General features: G+C 54.6%; 1 protein-coding gene across 1 annotated transcript; it reads left to right on the forward strand.

The window, feature by feature from the left end:
- The first annotated feature begins 252 nt into the window (after positions 1-252).
- Positions 253-20,624, forward strand: TMEM72 (transmembrane protein 72). Its single transcript, XM_068983176.1, has 5 exons — positions 253-371; positions 15,054-15,120; positions 16,781-16,852; positions 18,674-18,813; positions 20,146-20,624. Exons 1-5 carry the CDS (start codon positions 302-304, stop codon positions 20,622-20,624), a joined length of 828 nt encoding a protein of 275 aa, XP_068839277.1. The 5' UTR covers positions 253-301.
- The last annotated feature ends 301 nt before the right edge of the window (positions 20,625-20,925 follow it).

The following is a 20,925-nucleotide window of genomic DNA, read 5'->3' on the forward strand; positions in this document are numbered from 1 at the left end:
TCGGCCTGATCTCCGGTGGCCACGCTGGGGCCGCGGCAGCTCCAGACCAGGCCCTGGCTGTGCTGAGCAGTGAGGGCATTCTTCCAAGGTAATGATTAAGCCGAGCACCTGGCAAGCTGGGAAGGTGAGCTCTATTCACACCTCGGCCAGGCTGAGGTGGCCTGGACTGGTTTGGGAAGGCAGGGTGCACAAGCCCAGAGCTGGCAGCCACAGCCTCCCGCTGCACACAGGCAACCTGGAACCTCTCGGGCCAGAGCTTCTGCTGCCTGTCCTGCTGGGACCCTGCCTCGCCCCTGGTGTCATGAAGCAGCAGGTGTTCTGGATGGGGCTGGAATACACCTGTCGGCTCCTGGGCATCACCACCGCTGCAGGTAAGACCCTGCCTCCCAGCTCCGGCCCCCTGCGCACTGGGCACAGCACACAGGGCTGTCCGAGGGGCGGGCGCCGGCCAATGGGGGATGGGCAGAAACACCTGGCCACATCTTCACCTCCTGTCCCCAAACCCCGGAAACACGGCTCTTCAGGGCAGTGGCAGATGCAGTAGGGTGAGCCTGGGGCTGGGACCCGGGGGCATGGTACCGAATCTCTGCTTGGCCACCCACCATCCATGTGACTTTGGGAACCCTCAGCATTGACATCTGTGAAATGAGTTGAGGGGGCCACCCCCCTTCCTGGGGACTGTTGAGAGGTGGATGGGGGAGACCTGAGGTGAAAGTGTAAAGGGCAAAGGTGAAAACCGGATTCCTCACTGGAGGGACATGGAAATGGCCAATGGAGGGCACCTTGTTTTATGCCAAACGCAGCCCACCTCACGGAGGGCAGCTACACTCGGAGGTCCCAGGCTTCCCTTAAAGCACCATGGGTTTGGGGAAGAAACAGTTCCCCATGCTGGGCTGCTCTTCCCCACCCAGCCCGGCTTGCTGGGAAGATGGGTGGTTACAGAAGCACCTGAGCAGCTGTGACTCTGCGCTCTGCCTGCTCACTTCCCCAGCTCAAACCCGGTCCTGAGCCCGGTGCCCCCGGGGTGGTCAGGACCTTTGCTGGGAAAGTGAGCAACCAGCACTCTGAACCCTTAGCTCTGGGCCCCACTGAACTTTAAAGACCAGGAAGAGACACCCACTGCTGATCAAGTCTTGCCTTCCCACACTGCTCACAATCTCATGCGTGCATCTTGGCAAATGGGAAATGGCCCCCAGCTGATCTCAAACAGCGCTAGTCCCCAGCCCTGTCACTCACCAATGCACGACCTGGGGAAAGCCACCTGGGTGCTCTGGGGTTGTGCTTTCTGGTCTTTATGATAAAGATAACTGGACCTGCTGGCCAGGTGTTTTGGAAGATCAAGGATGCAGGAACTGAGCGTAGCTAAGTGGAACTGAGTGTGTAAGCCTCTTGAGAGAAGCCCTAGGACATACTTCAGAGCTCCACGGGGATCTGTGTCATTCCCAAGGTAATATGCGAGCAAACAGACTTTCCTCGCATGTAACCCTGAGTTAGCACAAGGAGGGCTGTCATCAATGGTCTAATCCCACCCATCCTGTTACAAAACAGAGCACTGAAGTTCAAATAGGGGTAGTGACCTTGCTCAAGGTCATGCTACAAATCAGGAGGACAGCAGACCTGGAACCCTGATCCCTCGACTTTTTAAAAGGCCAGGACTCTGGCCAAAGAGCTCCTTCTTCCCAGGGCAAGAAGCCTCATGCCCTAGGGGCACTAGAGGGTCCAGAATCGCTCTGCTGAGGGTTCTGGGTAAATAACAAATGGAGGCCTCAGCTCCAACCTCTGCTGGAACCGCCATGTGGCTTGCATCTGGAGGAAAGAGCCCCAAGCCACCTTCCCATCCAGCCTGGGGGAGGGAGGTTAACCCGAAGGGTTTCTGTGTCTGGGGTCCTACCCTCTACCACTGCTGGTCTGGACTCCACCCTGCCATCCTCTAAGTCTTGGTTTCCTAATATGTAAAACGCACCCCTTTCATTTGTCAGAAATCACAGTGACACTTCTCCCTGTCATACTCTGCCTGGAGGGGAGGCCTGGCTCCGTTGGGAAGCTGTTTTAAGAGGTTTATAAACTTCTAATGGATTAGCTGCAGACCGTTTAAAAGTCTGATTTATCTCAGCCAATGGAAGGGTCTGCAGCAACACACATATAGTGCCCCCCACACACACACACCACACACACACACACACACCACACACACACACACACACCACACACACACACACCACACACACACACCACACACACCACACACACACACACCACACACACCACACACACACACACACCACACACACACACACACACACACCACACACACCACACACATACACAAACTGCACCTCTGAACCACAACCCTCATCTCTTGCAGAAAGCCACCGTTGATGCAGAGGATGGGCCTCCCGCTTGGTTTTGATATAGGGACCAGGTTAAATATAGGACACCGTATTGCTTTCTAATGTCCAGGTTTTCCAGGAATGGTGTTTTGGGGCTTTCTAGCATGCTAGGAGCAGGTGGGAATCTAGAAAGAGGGGTGTTAGTCATCTTAGGAAAATCTCAAGTTTCTTTCAGCATCCCTGAACTGCTGGCCTAATTCCAATGTGTAAGGTCTGCAAATTCCTTATTCCCTTAAGCCTTTTTTTTTTTCTTGAAATCCTCTGTTGAGAAGTCCAGGCCTTGTGAATAGGGGCATTGCTGCTAGAGGAGAAATCAGACTTGAGACAGAGGCTGTCACTTTGCAGAAACCCTGGGAAACCTAAAGCAGCCCTGGTCCCCCTGTGTGGAGGAGCCTGAGTTTCCTAGAAACTAGGAAACGCACGTGAGCCAGGTCACCCGGAGTGCCACCTGCAGGGACCAGGCAGCTCCTGATCCAGCAGCCCCTCCCCTGTTTCCCTCTCCCTCAGCAGAGGGACCTGGGGCTGTCAGCAGCTCGGAAGGTCCCCGGCCCTGGGGACACACACCAGGGTGGCGAGCCCAGCAGCTGTGGCCAACGCATGCCTTGTGCAGGGGCTTCTTGGCTCAACTCGTCTCTTACTCCCCATTCAGCCCCTCCAAATGAAGCTCCGCTAGGGTGTCCAGGGGTCCCACAGGCCACTGCTGTCCCACCCCACAGCCAGCCCCGCAGCACAAGGGCACACAAGTGCCACCGCCAAACAAGGGCACCCAGGCTTCACAGATTTCACCCCAGACAGAAGTGTTTTAAAATCGAAAAATGAGACTGTTCTTGCCTTTGGATCCGTCGTAAGTTTCCCAGATCATCACAGACCCCATTTACCATACACTTGGCTGGCATCTTTCACTGGTATCCCTTCCCTGGCCATGGCAGGCACTGGGAGTCCCTCCTTTGCTGAGATGTGGCACCAGACACACAGACACACATGTGACTGGGTGAGGCCACCCTGGCGGTCTAGAGCCCCCACCATCGGTCCATCCGGACCGGGCACAGCCTCAGGCAGGCGGGGTCATGCCGAGAGTGGCCAGAGTCCCACGGAGACAAAGGAAGGCTGGCCAAACACTTCCTAAATCTAAAGACTGGCCTTCTTTTACCTGCAATATTATGTGATCGATTTTACGGAACGAAAGATCCGTTTAATCCTATGGCACTTTACTTTCGAAAGTCTCGCACACGTGACTTCGTCTAATCCCACAGTGACCCTTTGGGCTTCTTGTCCCTGCTCCTCTACTGCCCTGCGCCCTCTGCGTCCCCACTGGTAGCCGTCCGTTCGTTCTCTAGGTGTGTGAAGTCACGGGTGTCCATTCCAGCTGCTCGTGCTCTTTGAACGATTCCCAAGCGCGCTTTGACCAGCACCACCCTGACTCTCTCCAGCCACACTCACTCCTGCACCTCATCCGGACAGACAAATCTGCGCCCATTTCCAGAGGGAATGGTCACAGTAGGACCTTCCATGTATGTGTCCAGAGATACCGGGCTGACAACACACTCGAAAGTCAATTATTAATTAAAGTCACTGCCGCAGACGTACCAGTGTCCAAGAGGACCAAGCGCTGAGCTAAACCTCATTTGACAAATGAGGAAGTGAAGGATTAGAATGTTCAGGTAGTTTGGGAGAGGTTAAACAGCCAGTGAACAGCAGGTTTGGTCTTCCCAAGTGGCACAGCGGTCAAGAATCCGCCTGTAATTCAGGGAACATGGGTTTGATCCCTGGCTCAGGAAGATCCCCTGGAGGAGGGCACAACGACCCACTCCAGTATTCTTGCCGGGAAAATCCTATGGACAGAGGAGCCTGGCGGGCTGCCGTCCATGGGGTTGCAAAGAGTCGGACACGACTTAGCAGCTGAGCACACTGCAAGGAGCAGTCTGGTGCTGGAGGGCCAGTCTGTCCATCCCCGCGTGCTGATGCAGTGGAACCGAATGCCTGGAGCCCACCTAGCGTCCATTCAACTGGCAGACACTGACGGAGCCCCCACTTCGTGCAGCGTAGGCACGTGGATTAGGATGGTATGACCTCTGGCCTACAGAAGTGTGTCTGGGGGCTGTCGGCACACATCTCCCAAGAGGACACCACACGGCCAACAGGAAAATGAGCTGGCTTGAGACAAAGCCATTTGAAGCAAATCCTGCCTATCACAAATCAGTGTGGGATCAACCTGGGGTCACTTAGGAATTTTGTTTTGTTCCAGGTTCTTGACCCATGAACCTCTTCTCTGCATAAACGACAGAGCTGCATTCCTGACAGCCCCATGCCTTGCACAGCCCACTCAAATGGAGACTTGGCTTATTAATATAGACCAGGATAAAGGAAGCATTTAAACCTAGATGTTCTCATTATTTTTTAAAGAGTACAGCAAATGCATAGTCTGACTTTAGTCCTATTTAAAGCCTTTGGAAGAAAAACAACTGATGCTTCTGGGACAGTCATCTTGGGCCCTTCACACTAATGTCCACCCTTGTTAAATGTATGTCCCCGTGACCTTCTCCTGCCACCAAGGGAAGTTTCATGCACTCCAACAGTCTGCAGGTGGCTTTATTACCCAAGCAAGACCTTATTGTTCTCAGATCTTACAAGTGGATATAGACTGTTTTCCACTTTGTCCCAGTGAGCAAATGAAATAGTCCCATCTTTGTTCCACCCTCCTACCATTAAGTGAAAGTGAAGTTGCTCAGTCGTGTCTGACTCTTTGTGACCCCATGGACTGTAGCCTACCAGGCTCCTCCATCCATGGGATTTTCCAGGCAAGAATACTGGAGTGGGCTGCCATTTCCTTCTGCAGGAGATCTTCCTGACCCAGGGATTGAACCTGGGTCTCCCTCACTGCAGGCAGACGCTTTATCGTCTGAGCCAGCAGGGAAGATGCTCCTACCATTGGGAGATGATAAATCTGGTCCAAGCATTTCTCTCTCTATTTCTTCATGCCTGTGACTTCCTTGTTAGAGGCTTCCCTGGTGGCTCAGACAGTAAAGAATCCTCCTGCAAAGCAGGAGGCCCAGGCTCGATCCCCGAGTCGGGAAGATTCCCTGGAGAGGGGAATGGTTACCCACTGCAGTATTCTTGCCTGGAGAACTCCATGGACAGAGAGGAGCCTGGTGGGCTACAGTCCATGGGGTCACAAAGAATCAGACACAGCTGAGCAACAGACACTTTCACTTCGCTCTCCTCCTTCTTAGAGTTAGAACAAAACATCTAGACGTCCACCTAAGACTCATTTATCTGGAAAATATTGGTGGAGTTCCCACTTTGCACAATGTGGACACAGATTAGAATGGCATGACCTCTAACCCAGAGGCGGGTATGATCTGACCGGGGAGACAAGCTAGCAAATGCATGCCCCAGTGCCCGGCTCTGAAGCACAGTATTTGGGAGGGCGAATCTCTGTCCCTCTCTACCACTCACTAGACATATGACCTTAGGCGTGTCACCTACTCATTTTAAATGTCGGTTTTCTCGTCTATGAAGTAAGGATAACAATTCATCTGCCTTCTGGGGTCATGAGCATCCAATGACGACATCAGCAAACGTCGCGGCACGTAGGTTCCCGCGCAGCACTGTCTGATTCTAGAGTGATGTGTAGGACAGACGGACAGCGCTGTGTGAGCTGTGGGGTCTCCTTGCAGGATGGGAAAGGAAGATCAGAGGAAAGGAACACGCTAGCATGTGATCCTTGAGGCTAGAGAGGAAAAGGGGGCGATACCGTGAAAGCTCTTACCCTGAGTCATATTTTCCTTCACATTTTGAGCTTGGGCCATTGAGATCACCCCACAGAACGCTGATTAATCCTACACCACGTGTAGTGATGAAACCAGAGGAAAGATGGTAGCCGCATTATATTTTCCGTGAGCTAACAGTTCTTTTAAGAATTGTCTTTAGTCTGTGCAGCCAACTGAAAAGAATTGTTATCAAGAAGGAAGGCAGAAACAAACGGCTAATGCAGGCTGTCCCCCGAGCCTTCCTAGCTTGCCACAGGCCTGGGTAAAGACCTGATAAAGAAACATGGTATGTGCAGAAAAAACAGAGAGCAACTGGAGGCATAGTCATTGTTTCCTAAGGCCAGGAAAGCTGCCATATGGAAGGTGAGTGAACACATACATTCTCTTTGAATACAAGAAAGCATAAGAATCAAATACTTGAGCCAAATACTTTGACTTGAAGCCAAGATCTAGAAGAAATTTCTTCTGTGGTTTCTGCAAGAGGGATGCCATTCTGCATCCAGGTCAATATCAGCAGCAGCAGCAGTGAAAGTCTGTAGGGCCCCTCCATGTAAACGACGTCACCAGGAAAAGGCAGTATTGTCCCAGGTAGTTTCTCAATCTTGACTCTTATAACCCTAAAGGAAGAGTTAATACTCTGCTACGTAGCCGTTCCAGAAATTTGAAAAGGAGGAGATGGTTCACAAGTCACTCTATGAACTAGCATTATTGGGTTATCAAAACTAGACAAAGAAATCACAAGACCACTGGTGAGCCAGTGGTTAAGACTCTGTGTGTCCAGTGCAGAGGGCACGTGTTCAGTCCCTGACTAGGCGCATGCCACATGGTGTAGCCAAAAAAAAAAAAATTTTTTTAAGGGTACCCACAAAGAAATGATTCAAAATGGTTAGACGTAAACGTAAAACCCAAGACTATAAAACTTCTAGACAATAGGATAAAACCTTAGTGATGTGTTAGGCAGAGATGTTTTTAGGTACAATATCAAAAGTCCAATTCATAGAAGAACAAATTGATAAACTGCATAACTTCATACTTAAAACATCACTCTTGAAAGTATCATGTTAAAAGAATGGAACATAAATCAGCAGAGACACGATGATAAGTAAGCACATGAAGAAATAGTCCACATCAGTAGTCATTTAGAAAATGCAAATCAAAACCTCAATGAGATACTACCACATACCTGTTGGAAAGGCTAAAATTAAAAAGACTCACTATATCAAATGCTGAAGTGTCGGCAAGGATGTGGAACTCTCATACACTACTGATGGCAATTTAAGATGGTATACTCACTACGGAAATGGTTTGGCAGTTTCTTTAAAAATTAAACATACACCTACCACATGATCCAGGCGTTTTGCTTCCGGGTATTCATCCAAGAGAAAAGAAAGTCTGTGTTCATACAAAGATTGTACTTAAAGACTCATAATATCTTTATTTGTAATAGCCCAAACTAGGAACAACCCAAGTGCCCATCAACAGGTAAGCTATAAACCAAAGTATATGTCCATACTACTCGGCAATAGAAAGGCATGGACGATTGATACAATAATATGAATAAATCTCAGAATAATTATGATGAGTGAAAGTAGACAGCAAAGGAGTGCATCTTGTATGATCCCATTTGCATAAACGTCCATAAACTGCAAACTAATCTCGAGTACCAGAAGACGGGTTGGCGGCTTCCGGCAGGGGACACGAGGGCGCCCAGATGGCACCACGATGGAGAGCCCGCCTGCCAGTGCCGGGGACGGAGGAGGCGCAGGCCTGACCCCTGGGTGAGGAAGATCCCCGAAGGAGGGCCCGGCAAGCCACTCCAGTGCTCTTGCCTGGAAAATCCCATGGACAGAGGAGACGGAGGCAGGCTACGTTCCACAGGGTCCCAAAGGGTCAGACAGAGCTGAAGCAACTTGCAAGAACGTACGCCGGGGAGTGGATACAAAGGTGGGAGGGTGGGGTTACAAGACACAAGGAAACTTTGGGGTGGTACATGTGTTCATTATCGTGAGTGGAGTAGTGGTTTCCCTGGTGTATACATATTTACTACTTAGCGAGTCGCACACTGCAACGCATGCGGCTCATCGCATGGCAACTATACCACAATAAAGCGATTTCAGTAGTGGATACGTCAGCTATCTATGCCAAAACAATGCTGTTACTTCAAAACCTTAGACATACAGCCATAAGCTTTGTGCGTGTGTCTGCAAGGCATGCAGAATCTTAGTCCTTGGACCCAAGCTCAAACTGCCATCCCCTGCAGCGACAGCACAGTCTGAACCACTGGACGGCAAGAGGCGTCCCCAGAAATGAGCTGTCATTGTTCGCACATCTGGGCGAGTAGGCCAGGAGGCTCTGCTCATGCAGACGAGTGCACTCACCTCTCTGAGGATCAGACAGCTGTTGGTCCATCTAGACTCTCCTTGGCTGGGGTGATAAGGCCCCTGGTGCTCCAGCAGGCTGGCGTAGACACATGCCTACGATAACGGCAGGGACACGAGAGGGTAGGTCCGGTTCCCAAGACCGGTTCACATCTGTGCTTGCCTGTTACCTGACAATCCTGCTGTCCAAAGCAAGTCACGGTGCTGAGCCCAGATTCAAGGGGTGAGGAGACAGACTTCTCTTTAGTGCAAGGGACTGCACTGGCATATAACAAAGGGTGTGGATACCAAGGGCATGAAGACTGAGGAGGCATCACCGCAACCTGCCAAGGCACTTTGGCCAGTCTACAAGGCCAGACAAAATAGACCTCTTGGATGGTCCCCTACAGTCTAAGACAGAGAATTGGGTAGAGAAAGAGGACTCTCTTGCTTTCAGAACATTCTGCCTAAGCAGGCATGTGAGTGCTGATGAGTGCTGTGAGTGCTAACCCTAAAATTTTCTTCTATAAAATCTTGGCCTCTTCTCATAGTGTGTCTGAACCCTGGTCCCTAGCTGTCCGCTGAATGGCTCTCAACACCCGAGCAAACTTCCGCGCCATACTTCGAATCTGCCACAGCTCCTTCTGAGTTAAGAAGCTTGCATCTACCACCTTATTGTCTCATTGGATTCTTAGCAGCTAGTTCCTGCATCTCTGGGTTCTTAGAAATGGTGCAGATATAGCTTCCAGGTCTACAGTCAGCCGTGACCCCTTCTGAACCATCCCCAGCCATTGTCATCAGACCAGCGTTTCCCTACCAGAGATGTCCCTGCAGACATTATGACCAGTAGGAGATATGCCATAGCTGTGGATGAAGAAAATCAATAAATACAACGTGGGGTGTTAAGAGCTACCTTCAGCAGCAGTGAATACGACCTTCTCCCCCAGCTCCCCAGGCATCCAGGGCCAAGACCACTGCCTGGCGTGGAAAGTCAGTTAGCACGGCCTCTAGTGACCTCTGAGGAGTGTCCTACGTTCTCACCAGGACACTGCACTGAATGCGAGTGAAAGTGCAAGTGTTACGCACGCAGTCACGTCCAAATCTTTGTGACCCCGTGGACTGTAGCTCACCAGGCTCCTCTGTCCACGGGATTCTCCAGGCAAGAACACTGGAGTGGGTTGCCTTTCCCTTCTCCAGAGGATCTTCCCAACCCAGGGACCAAGCCCAGGTCTCCTGCATTGGCAGGCAGGTCCTTTACTGCCTGAGCCACCAAGGAGGCTTGCACTGAATGCAAGACAGGTGTCAAAACTCAACCCAGCGGCTGATAAGCTCCAACCAGCCATGGCGCTGGCCCTGAAGCAGAGGAAGCAGGGGTCAGAATCTGTGGAGACAGCCTCTCAGCCATCAGCCGTAACCGTGACCCAGACAGGCCCCATCCTCAGGAGCACATGGATACTAGCAGGATGCCCAGAGAGGCTTACACGTGAGGTGTAAAGGTAGATGGGGCTTTGGACCATTTACATCAGTTGAGACTGCAGAAGGGATCTGCGAGACAGGAAAATCAATGAACAACATTTGTATACAGAGAAGAGCTCTTGAGCCACAATAAAAACATGTATTAGTGGAAGGAAAGGATAAGAATAAACCCTCCCCTTCCCCCATGGGTACAGATGGGAATGCCCTGCCTCTCCTAATAATGCTATTAACCATCAACTACATTTGCACAACACTCTGTAATTTACTAAGACTGAGGCTCATAGCCAGTTATGCATGTTTTATGATCCCCATTTTCTGGAATAGAGATGCAGACAAAGGAGTTGCCATTTGCGTGAGGAACCGGATCCTGCTTTTCTGATCAAGCCTCCCATTCTCTGCCGCAGCCCAGCACATCCACCCACACTTCTGTGCAGCCACACTCTGGGACCAGAGCTTTGAGATGCCTGGAAATATGCTCTGCTGTGTGCCTGGCCCAGGCCTGCACCACAGGTCTAGAATCTCTGATCCCTGCTAAGGCTGATTAGAACAAACAGCTCAGGACGGCAACTCAGAAGAAAGCCCTGGCCTCTGGGAGAAGAAAATACTGTACTGTGGCTGGACACAGCCCAGACAAGAGGGAAAGAAATCAGAGGCCAGGGGATGAGATGAAGAGGCCAGGCTTGCCCACAGATGCTGATTATAACAAGACTCCAGCAACGATGCTTCCCCAGAGACTGTGAGGGGAAGGGAGATGGAGGGGTGGGACGGGCTGTGTCTGGGCGGGCTTGTAAGGTGGTTCTGTTGGGCTGGGACCAGGGCAAGAGGACCCTACAGGATGGGTGACCAGGAGGGATGGAAGGAGTCTAAGGCTGCTCAGTGGGCCCAGCACCCCTACCACCTACAGCACAAAGAACGATGCAGCTCAGAATCAAGGCTGGTCTGGAGCAACTTCTCTATAGAGACGTTGTTATAATGAAGCTTTGATCCGGGAGACGTGATGGCCTTTGTCCCCCACCTTCATCCTCACACCGTCAGCTCCTCTGTCCCCAGCCCCAGCTCATGGCGAGACCCCCAGCGTCACTTTTTGGGGTGAGTGGCTGATGTAGGTTGGCCCATTTACACAGAGCCCTGCAGAACCACGGAAGATGAGACGGAAGCACAGTCCAGGAACAGCTGCCGGGAGATGCCGTGCAGCCTGGGCAGGCAGCAGCCAGGCAGAAGCAAGGGCAAGGCCACAAGCAGACAGATGGGTACAGAGGAAAGGAAAGACTTCACATCCATCAGCATTGCCACAATGTCAGTGGTCTGCCTTTGAGAACATGAGCCCCAAAACTAGGAGAATCAAGCAGGGGAACCCTTGGCCCCAGTGTCAAAGGGCCTTTCAGGCCTCCCATGAGAGTTCTCTATGGATCTCTTGGCCTGAGGGGTCATGCTCCCAACTCCAGCCCCCTGCTCTCCTCCTCCAACCAAAGGCCATTCCCTCTGTCCCTGGGCTTGCAAAACCAGCATGCTTATTGTTGGTTGAGAGCCCTTGGAAGGGTGACCTTACTTCCCTTGCTCCAAAATGGGCTACCTGGAGGCTGGGAGAGCTGAACAGGCCAGAGTCAGAGGGAGGAAGGAACTCGTGTGTCTGGACCACCTGACATCTCTCAGCATTATTTTCCCCAATCTAAGCAACAACTCTGGGAGATATAACTAATTCTACACATTCCACACATGGCAAACCCAGATCAGATGGGCTAAGTGAGGAGTGAGGACATGTGTGCTAAATCTCTTCAGTCGTGTCCGACTCTTTGTGACCCTATGGATCTGGCCCACCAGGCTCCTCTGTCCATGGGCTTCTCCAGGCAAGAATACTGGAGAGGGTGGCCACGCCCTCCTCCAGGGGAGCTTCCCGACCCAGGGATCAAACCCGCATCTCTTATGTTTCCTGCATTGCCAGGCGGGTTCTTTATCGCAAGCGCCACCTGGGAAGCCCCATGGTTTAACTGCCGCTGCTGCTAAGTCACTTCAGTCGTGTCCGACTCTGTGTGACCCCACAGACGGCGGCCCACCAGGCTCCCCTGTCCCTGGGATTCTCCAGGCAAGAACGCTGGAGTGGGTTGCCATTTCCTTCTCCGTGGTTTAACTACTAATCCACAATTACCCACTCAGAACCAGGGTTCCAACCCAACTCTTTTTCCCATTGTCATTCTCATTTTTTAATTTTCTTTTTCTCTTTTGGCCTCACCACGCAGCATGGCAGACCTTAGTTCTCCAACCAGTTCTCAAACCCACACCCCCTGCACTCGACGTGCAGACTCTTACCCACTAGGGCGTCAGGGAAGTCCCGGTTATTCTCATTTTTTAAGCTACAAACAAGCACCGCCTCTAGAGTGTTCCTGAAATGCCCCTTTGACTACTGGGCTCTGTTTAAAGACATCAAAATAGCTCTCCATGTGCCAAAGGGGTGCAAGTTAGGGAAAGGGGCTGAGTTCCCGAGAACCTCTCCTGCCATCTGCTGGTCATCCGCCAGGAGCAGTGCAAGTGTGCAAAGAGCGCAGAGGTGGAAGAAGGCCCCGCCTCACCCCAGAGGTGAACAGCCGTGAGAATCGCAGTGGGCAGAGGGTCCCTTCCCACAGGCCCCGTGGGGAGGTCCTCACCTGGGCTGGGCTGTGTTCTTGTGCCAGAAATTAGCGATTTCATTGAGCACCTGTGATGTGCTTGGCATTAATTAACTCACTGAGTCCTCAGAGAGATCAGCAGAACTATTAACTGGCAAATGGAAACTAAAGTGCAGGATCTGACTTAGACGTCCATGACTGGCTGGCTGATGGGCTGGTTTTACTTACACTCTCTACGCCTCCAGCACCTCTGACATAAAATGAGGGTAACATAGTACTCTCACATCAAACTCTCGGGAGGACTAAATAAGTCGTGTGGTACGCTAAGTCGCTTCAGTCGTGTCCGACTCTTTGTGACCTGATGAACCATAGCCCGCCAGGCTCCTCCGTCCATGGGATTCTCCAGGCAAGAATCCTGGAGTGGGTTGCCATTCTCTTCTCCAGGGGATCTTCCTGACCTAGAGGCACTTGAGAAGCCCCTTAAATAAGTTAATAAATGCAAATGCCGAAAACAGGACAGAAAACATAGTGAAAACTAAATACATGAATATTTGCTGCATAACACACACACACACTGCATCACACACACACACTGCATCACACACACACCCTGCATCACACACACACTGCATCACACACACACACACACTCCATCACACACACACACTGCATCACACACACACTGCATCACACACACACTGCATCACACACACACACACACACACTCCATCACACACACACACTGCGTCACACACACACTGCATCACACACACACACACTGCGTCACACACACACACAGGTCCACAGTGGAAACCAGGAGATGGTCCAATGCCTGGAGCTAGAATTCTCAATCTTGTTTCGCAGGTCCTTTACTTTCCAGATGTGTCCTTGGGAGAACTACACAGTCACTGAGCCTCATCTCCACCCCTGTAGAAGGGGGCGTATAGAACTCCCTGAGTCATGGGGCTGCTGGGAGGAACCAGAACATGTGCAAGCATTGTATGCTATCGGCTGAGTGCTCTGCAGGTTGTGTTAACGCTGCAGAGGGGCAGGAAGCGTCAGGGTATCCCCGACTCTTAACCTGGGACAAGCCAGAAGTCAGTTACAACTCGATGAGGACAGAGGTGTGGTGTCCTCCACCACTGTGACCCCCAGGCACAGGGCGCACTAGAACCCAGTCCCTAGGGATACATTGGTCTCCCCGCCCTAGACGGGAGAGCTCTGTCCCTTCTCCCTAAAGGACTTCTGCACCCCACCGCGAAGCGAGGGGTGGAAGGGCTAGCGGCTGAGAGACAGAAGCCTGCATGTGAAAAGTCAGAATTTCTGCCGTGGATCAAGAGCTCAGGCTAGCGTGGGAGCTTACCCAGGGGATCCCCCAGGGAGAGGAAGAGGCGTCACTGCCCGGGGAAGCAGGCCCAGTGCAGCAGAGACGGAGGCCACCCCCCAGCAGCCGGGAGCGGCAGCCCAGCGCTCGCTCTCTGCGGGGCAGGCGAGGTGAAGCCACAGTCTGGCAAATGCCAGTGTGGGCCCTCAGAGCCTGCAGAGAGAAATGCGGGGTGCCTGGGCTGTAACACAGGATGCACGGCCGTAACCAGGCAGGGCCAGAAAGAGGTCTGATCCGGGGTCACTGCGGCGGGAAGAACGTCTCCACACAACCTGCACGCTGTCTGTGGCGTGCTTCCTTCTTCGGGCAGATGGGCTGGAGCCACGGCTGGCTGAGTGAAGCCGTGAGAGTGAGGAGACAGCCAGGACCCAGCAAGTCCACAGAGCTGGCTCTGAGATGGATTCATCCTGGACAAGTTGAAGTTCAAGTATTTGAGCACAAACACCAACTGCCAAGAAAAGATAGGAGGCAAGACAAGGCTGAGCCGCATCTTGTGTCTGAGCAAAACTCCAGGGACTTCATCAGCACTGGGTCCAACATAATGAGCCAAGAGTGTTCGATGCAGCCGCCAAGCCAGCAAGTGAAAACGAGGCCGTGAAAACAGCAAGAACAGCGATCCGGGCAAGGGAACGGGGTGGGGGCAGGCCCGCGGCCAAGCACCGGGGCCCAGACACACAGCACCCCTGGGCCTGTAGGGTGGTGAAGGCCCCTGACGCCACTCCGCATGGAGGGCAGCTGAGGAGCCCGGGGCTCGCGGCCTGTCTATGGGCTGTTGCAGGGGGCACTCGGGGTGGCGGCATGACCAGTGTGGAAGAGGACGGGCAGCTTCTCTGGGGAGGCTGGATTAAAACTCCTCTGGGCTTATGCATAAATCCCCTCCTGTTCCCAGAGATCAATCCAGAAGTTTCCTTGCCCTCCTTCCCAGCCACAGCTCCCTGTGCCACACGGAGAAGAGACCCCCTGGCTCCCAGTGCCCAGGGGATGGCTGACTTCATGGCCAAGGAGCCTCCACAAGGCAGCGCCATGGCTGGAGGCCCCGGGCCCACACTTCCCTCCTCTTCCTCCTCCCTTAGTGCTGATCGGCGTGGGCACTGAGACCTTCCTCCGGGGACAGTTCAAAAGCCTGGCTTTCTACCTGCTGTGAGTATGTGCGCACGGGCCCCTCCCTGCCAGTATGTTCTCGTCCAGCTCACCCCAGTCCTTCTGCAGAGATTCACCTGCAGCACGCCCCACACCCCACACGAGCTCCTTTCTGTACCAAAGGCGAAAGGAGTAGCGGGGGCTTCTGGAATATCCTCCTGTTTGGAAAAGACTTTAGACGGATTATCCCATAAACCAACCAATCAGCATTCCATCCACCCATCCACCCACCCACCCACCCTTCCACCTACCCATCCATACATCCATCTATCCATCTCATCAATCATTTCTTTACTCAGAAAACATTAAGCAAGCTCTTTTTTTAGAGAGATGGGAATCAGTTCAAAGGACTCTCTATTTGAACTCCTCTACATGCCAAGCATAGAGTTAAATGTTAAATGTTTTATTTACATGATGTCCTTTACCTTTGTCAGAGTTATAGGAGAAGTGCACATCATATAGCCTGTTTTGCAAATTAAAAGAACTCAGAGGGGTAAGCAGCTCAGCCCACATCACCAAGCCCAAGACCAGCAGGGCCCAGAGTCATCCACCTGGGTCCCTTTAGTCTCTCAACCTCTGTCTTTCTCTTCTGCCAGTTGCCTCTGCAAACGCCCCCTAGAGGGAAAAAAAACCGGTGCAGGGGTGAGGAGAGCCTGGGGTCCCTTCGCTGCCGGTTCTGACAACCCAGCTTCTCAGCAGGCCGTCTTGAGGGACCACCAATCTGCCTGCAGCACACCAGACTGCGTCTCCGCCCCCACCTGCTCCCACCCACACCAGCCCGCATCACTGTGCCCTGGTCTGTGTCCAAGGACAGACCCGCAGGGCAGCCTCCTCGGCTTGCTGTTAATACATGGATCACACCCATCAGCTCCCAATCCCTTTCTACCCTTCCGGCGCATCTCCACTCCACCGCTTCAGCCACTTAAAACCAGGTCCTTCTGACGGTCTTCAGTGGATCCCACAGCCTCCAGCCTGCACTCCTTTGTCATCCTCTGGCCTCTGCCTTCTTTCTTATCCCTCAGTTTATACCCCAGGAACTTCTGACTCTTTCTCAAACGCACCCATGTCACCGCCCCTCCAAGCCATTACTCCATTCTGTAGAGCACAAGAGAGCCTTCCCAGTCACTCCAGCATTCCCAGACCCTGGCATTTTTCCCCTTATGCCTCCCGAGCCCAGGAGCCCCTGCCAGACAGAGTGGCTTTCCCTGGCTCCGAAGGCCCTCCCTGTCTCATTGAGCCTGTCCCTGGCCACTGCGCGCTGTCCTGGAGCCCAGAAGCAGGGCAAGCCTTCCTCCTGTCCACATGGCTGCCTCGCTCACCCACAGTCCTAGTGACCCTGGGTGGATGGATATGCCTGCCAGTGTCCCAGCAGCAGTGTGGGGCCAAGGTGGTCGTGCCTGCCTTGGGCCTCACCTCCCTCTGGGCCCCAGCCTCCACCCCATGCCCACTGCTAAGGACCAGCCCAGCCCAGCCCAGCCCAGCACAGGGCCTGGCATCCAGGCAGCTCCTAGTGGCTGTTGGCCGGATGGCAGGATTCGGTCAAGAAAGTCCCAGTCTGTTGTTCAGCTATGCAGAGAAGCCCAGGAGGCCAGGGTGCTGTGAGAAAACTCCCAGGGAGCGTGAAGAGTGTGTCTGGCCTGCCTCACCTGTCTCCACACAGGTTTACAGGAGCCGCCGTCTCCGTGAGCGAAGGGGCCTACTTTGTGGCTCAGCTGCTGTCCATCTGCTTCCAGTAAGTAGCCTCTGGAGCTCCCCCAACACCCCCCCGGTCCCAAACACCCCAGACGCCTCCGGCCATGAGCACACGGCTGCGAAGTGTTCCGCTCCCCAGTCCCAAACACCCCAGACGCCTCCGGCCATGAGCACACGACTGCAAAGTGTTCCGCTCCCCAGTCCCAAACACCCCAGACGCCTCCGGCCATGACCACACGGCTGCGAAGTGTTCCACTCCCCAGTCCCAAACACCCCAGACGCCTCCGGCCATGAGCACACGGCTGCGAAGTGTTCCGCTCCCCAGTCCCAAACACCCCAGACGCCTCCGGCCATGAGCACACGGCTGCGAAGTGTTCCGCTCCGGGAGCAGCGGTGCCTGGGTTCCCTCCCGACCCTGCAGTGAGCCCCAGCCCAGACTTGGGCTCAGGCTCATGGGGCTCAGTGGCCCCCTTCACCCTTCCCCCACCCAGGGAGTGGACTGACACCCATCAGGGCCTGACCCCACCCAGACTCCACTTGCAGAGTCGTCCTCATCCTCCGGAAACACCCAGTCACCGTACCCGCCATCTGAGTCAGCCACCAGGGGGCAGACCCCACAGAAGGCCAGCTTGGAGCATGCGGAGCTGGGATTGAGCACTGACTGCCTCCTGCCAGGACGCAGGGGCGGGTCCGGGCCTTGGCCTCCAGGCCTGTCTGTGGGGCAGGGCTGCAGACCCGGCAGGGTCTTGGGAGGCCGCGTGGCCACAGAGGGCTGTGCCTCTGCCCACTCGGGCTCAGCTCACAGAAGCTGTCGTTGGTGTGGCCGAGGTGTAGTGCTGTATCACATCCCCAGAACCTACGCAGTCGTGTCCCTAGGCGGTCAGCGTGAAGAGTCAGACTTCAGATCCAGCTGTCCTGGCATCTCGCAAGGCCCCCGGCTGCCTCCAGGGGCATTAGCTCTGAGGCAGGAGTCTTCCCCCATCTCTGAGGAGCACCACTGCTAAGGGACCCTTGCAGCCTCTCAGGGCAGGAGAGGGTGCTGCCCTCACCCTAAAGGGGCATTCTGCCCTCTGGACTTCCTCCATTCCCACCCTGGGTTTGTAACAAAATAATGACCACCAGGGGGCACCAATGGACCGTGGCAGAAAGCTCTGGTCCCACATAACCCAGCCTTACCATTCCTGCAAAGCAAGCCTGGGCTGTGTGCAAAGTCCGGCTTCAGGCCACTTCAGAGGGTGAAGGAGGAGGAACCAAACACAAACACTAACTTCCTTTGCAACTTGGAGGAAGCATCCTCAAGGAAACCTGCACGGCATCAGATCTCTACCAGGCCCGTGTGTGGTCCTTGCATGCCAGTTAACAGAGAAGCCCCTCCAGGCCGATGCCATCTCATGTCTAGGCAAGGCCCCTTTGAGCAGGGTGCAGCTGGATTCCAGCCCGGTCGCCCATGTGTCCAGTACAAAGCACAGCCTTCCAACTGTCGCAGCCGAGGGTCCGCTGTGCTGCACACCTTCCCCACCGCACCAGGGGCTTCCCAAGGTGCCCCTGAGGCGCCTGCTCCTTCCCACCACCTGTGCAGCCTCCTGAGAGCATTTCTCTTCCTCCCTCTAGACCAGACAGCTGTGGCTGCACGGCCTTTCAGAAAAACTGTTGGAGACCCTCTGGAGAGGCTCAGGCAAGGCCCCCTAACTGTGAAACCCACAGTGAGGAGTTCACTTCCTGGGAGGAGTTTAACCAGGGGCCGCTGCAGAGAACACTGCTATCATGGAACCCAATCCCAGACTCTGAGGGCTTTTTACATTGCGGGGACTTTTCCGGGCGCCTCCCTACTTCCTGCCAATCCTGGACTTCCTCCCCGCAGGTGTCAGCCAGGGTCCCTGGCCTACAGAGCAAGAGAGAAGGCCCGCTGGCTGGGCTGCTTCCAGAGGTTCCTGGCCTACATGCTGCTCTCGGTGGCCTGCTTCCTTCACCCCGTCCTGGTCTGGCACGTGACCATCCCAGGTGGGAGCTCCAGGAGGTCATGGGGGCAGGCAGACTCTGGCCGAGGGAAGGCTCTGAGCAGGAGGCTCTGAACCCCCTCTCACGGGCCTCCAGTGATGCTGCCCCTAGGGCCCCACTGGCCCCCTTCCTGGCGTAGATCGTCGGGATGAGGAACCAATCAGGACACAGGAGCGTCCCAGGAAATGCATTTTTCCTGTAAATGTCCAGAGGTTACACCCACAAGAGCGAACTGACCTTTCCTCCAGTTCTTGCGTGCGATCTGAGCTTTCGGAGGGAGCGAGATGGTCGCTTCCCCATCCAAACCCTGGTGTCTCCTTAGCCCCTACGCACTCAGATCCAAACTCCTCAGTCTGGTTTGAAAGGCACACTAAATGGGACCCCCAAAGGCCCTCAAACCCCTCTTCTTATCCCCCTCTACTCACCCTGCTAGCCAGCCCAGTTTTCTGACCTCAGAAGCCAGAAATGGATGCTTTTACCTCCGGGTTTCAATGATGACTTTTTCTGCTGGGACGCTTCTCTCCCCTCCCTAGCTGTGAAAACCGCACCCCTCCTCAATACCCATCTAAAATGCCAGGAAGCTGACTGCCTTTGGAAACGAGGTTCAAAGGCAGAGCCGCATCTCAGGGCCACTCAGGCAGCCTTCAGTAGAGTCAGACTCAGCACTGCCAAGGTCAGACTGAGCCACAGCCTCCTACCTTTAGAGAGTGTGAGACACACAGGAGGCTCCAGCCCTGGCAGGCAGGAGAGCCACCTTCACGCCTTCCTCTGGACAAGGACGGGCTCCCAGCAGGAGACAGAGGGGCCTCCGGCCTGGAGGCTGCGTGAGGGGCCAGGAGGGGCGTGAACGCTGCGCCGGCTGCGCCCGAAGGGCTTTGCGCCTTGCTGTCTGTTTGCTGGAGGCAGGTGGTGGTGAAGCAGGTGGTCCCCCCTCCTGGGAATAGAAGGAAGCTCTGATCCAATCTGGAGTCCAGGTTTGCTGAAGGCGCTGCGGGCCCAGACACAGCAAGCCACCCCTGAGAGGGAGGCTGAGCACAGCGCAGGGAGGACAGGCACAAGGATCAGCTTCCTACACGAAGGGCGCTTCAGGCACAGGGCCTCCTGGCGAATGGTCGCCGTGAAGACCCCAGCACAGACTGGCCCGCTGACATCCCCCGCTGGCCAGGCAGCAGCCTGCCACGGGGTCTGATGTGGGTGTGTGAGGACAAGTTAGGTGTGCGGGCTGGAGCACTGGGGGCCTAAGGGTGGCTGCGCAGGCCGCCTGCGCGGGGACAGTGGGCATCTGGCTTTTCTCGAGGATGTGTCCAGCATCCTGACCTCCCAGATCTCTCCCAGGCTCTATGCTCATCATCACCGGTCTGGCCTACTTCCTGCTGAGCAAGCGGAAAAAGAGCAAGGCTGCAGCAGAGGTGCTGGCCCCCCCGGAGCAGTACTCAGACCCCTCCGGCAGCGTGGTGAGCACCACCGGCTCTGGGGACACCGAGCAGACCTACACCTTCCACGGAGCCCTCAGGGAGGGCCCTGGCTCCCTCCTCATCCACATGAAGAGCATCCTGAAGGGGACAAGGAAGCCCAGCACCCTCCGGCGCCCGGACACCCCGACGGAGCTGCCTCTGGAGCCAGCTGGCTCTCTGGCCAAGAGGAAGCAGGTGCAGTTTGAGGACAGCGTGGTGAGAGTCAGCCCGGCCCTGGCTGAAGGCCCGGACGATGTGGACAGCGAGCCGGAGGAGACCACCTCTGATACCACCCCCATCATCCCGCCCCCCGAGGCCCCACTCTTCCTCTCTGCCCTCTCGAGCCCCGGCCTCTTCTGAGCTGCTCTTTCCGGGCTGGGGGATGCTCAGCAAGGAGTCTGCATAGGTAGATGGTCCTGCCAGGAATTTCGTGGTCTCCAGGGCCCCTTGGGGGAGCTCAGAGTCTTCAAGGGCCAGCTCTTCAGGGGTTACCAGACATCCCCATGGCGGCTGGGCCTCTGGGGCCACTGGGCAGCAAGACAGGTCCTGTGGAGACCACAAGGGTGGCACAGATGACGCTCACGCTGCCTCGAGCCCTCACAGGTTCCTCCCTCCTGGACCCAGACCAGAGAAGTCCTGGTGCTTCCCTGAAGGAGAGCAT

The sequence above is a fragment of the Capricornis sumatraensis genome, chromosome 10 (assembly GCF_032405125.1).
Source record: "Capricornis sumatraensis isolate serow.1 chromosome 10, serow.2, whole genome shotgun sequence".
In the NCBI taxonomy this organism is placed as follows: Eukaryota; Metazoa; Chordata; class Mammalia; order Artiodactyla; family Bovidae; genus Capricornis; species Capricornis sumatraensis.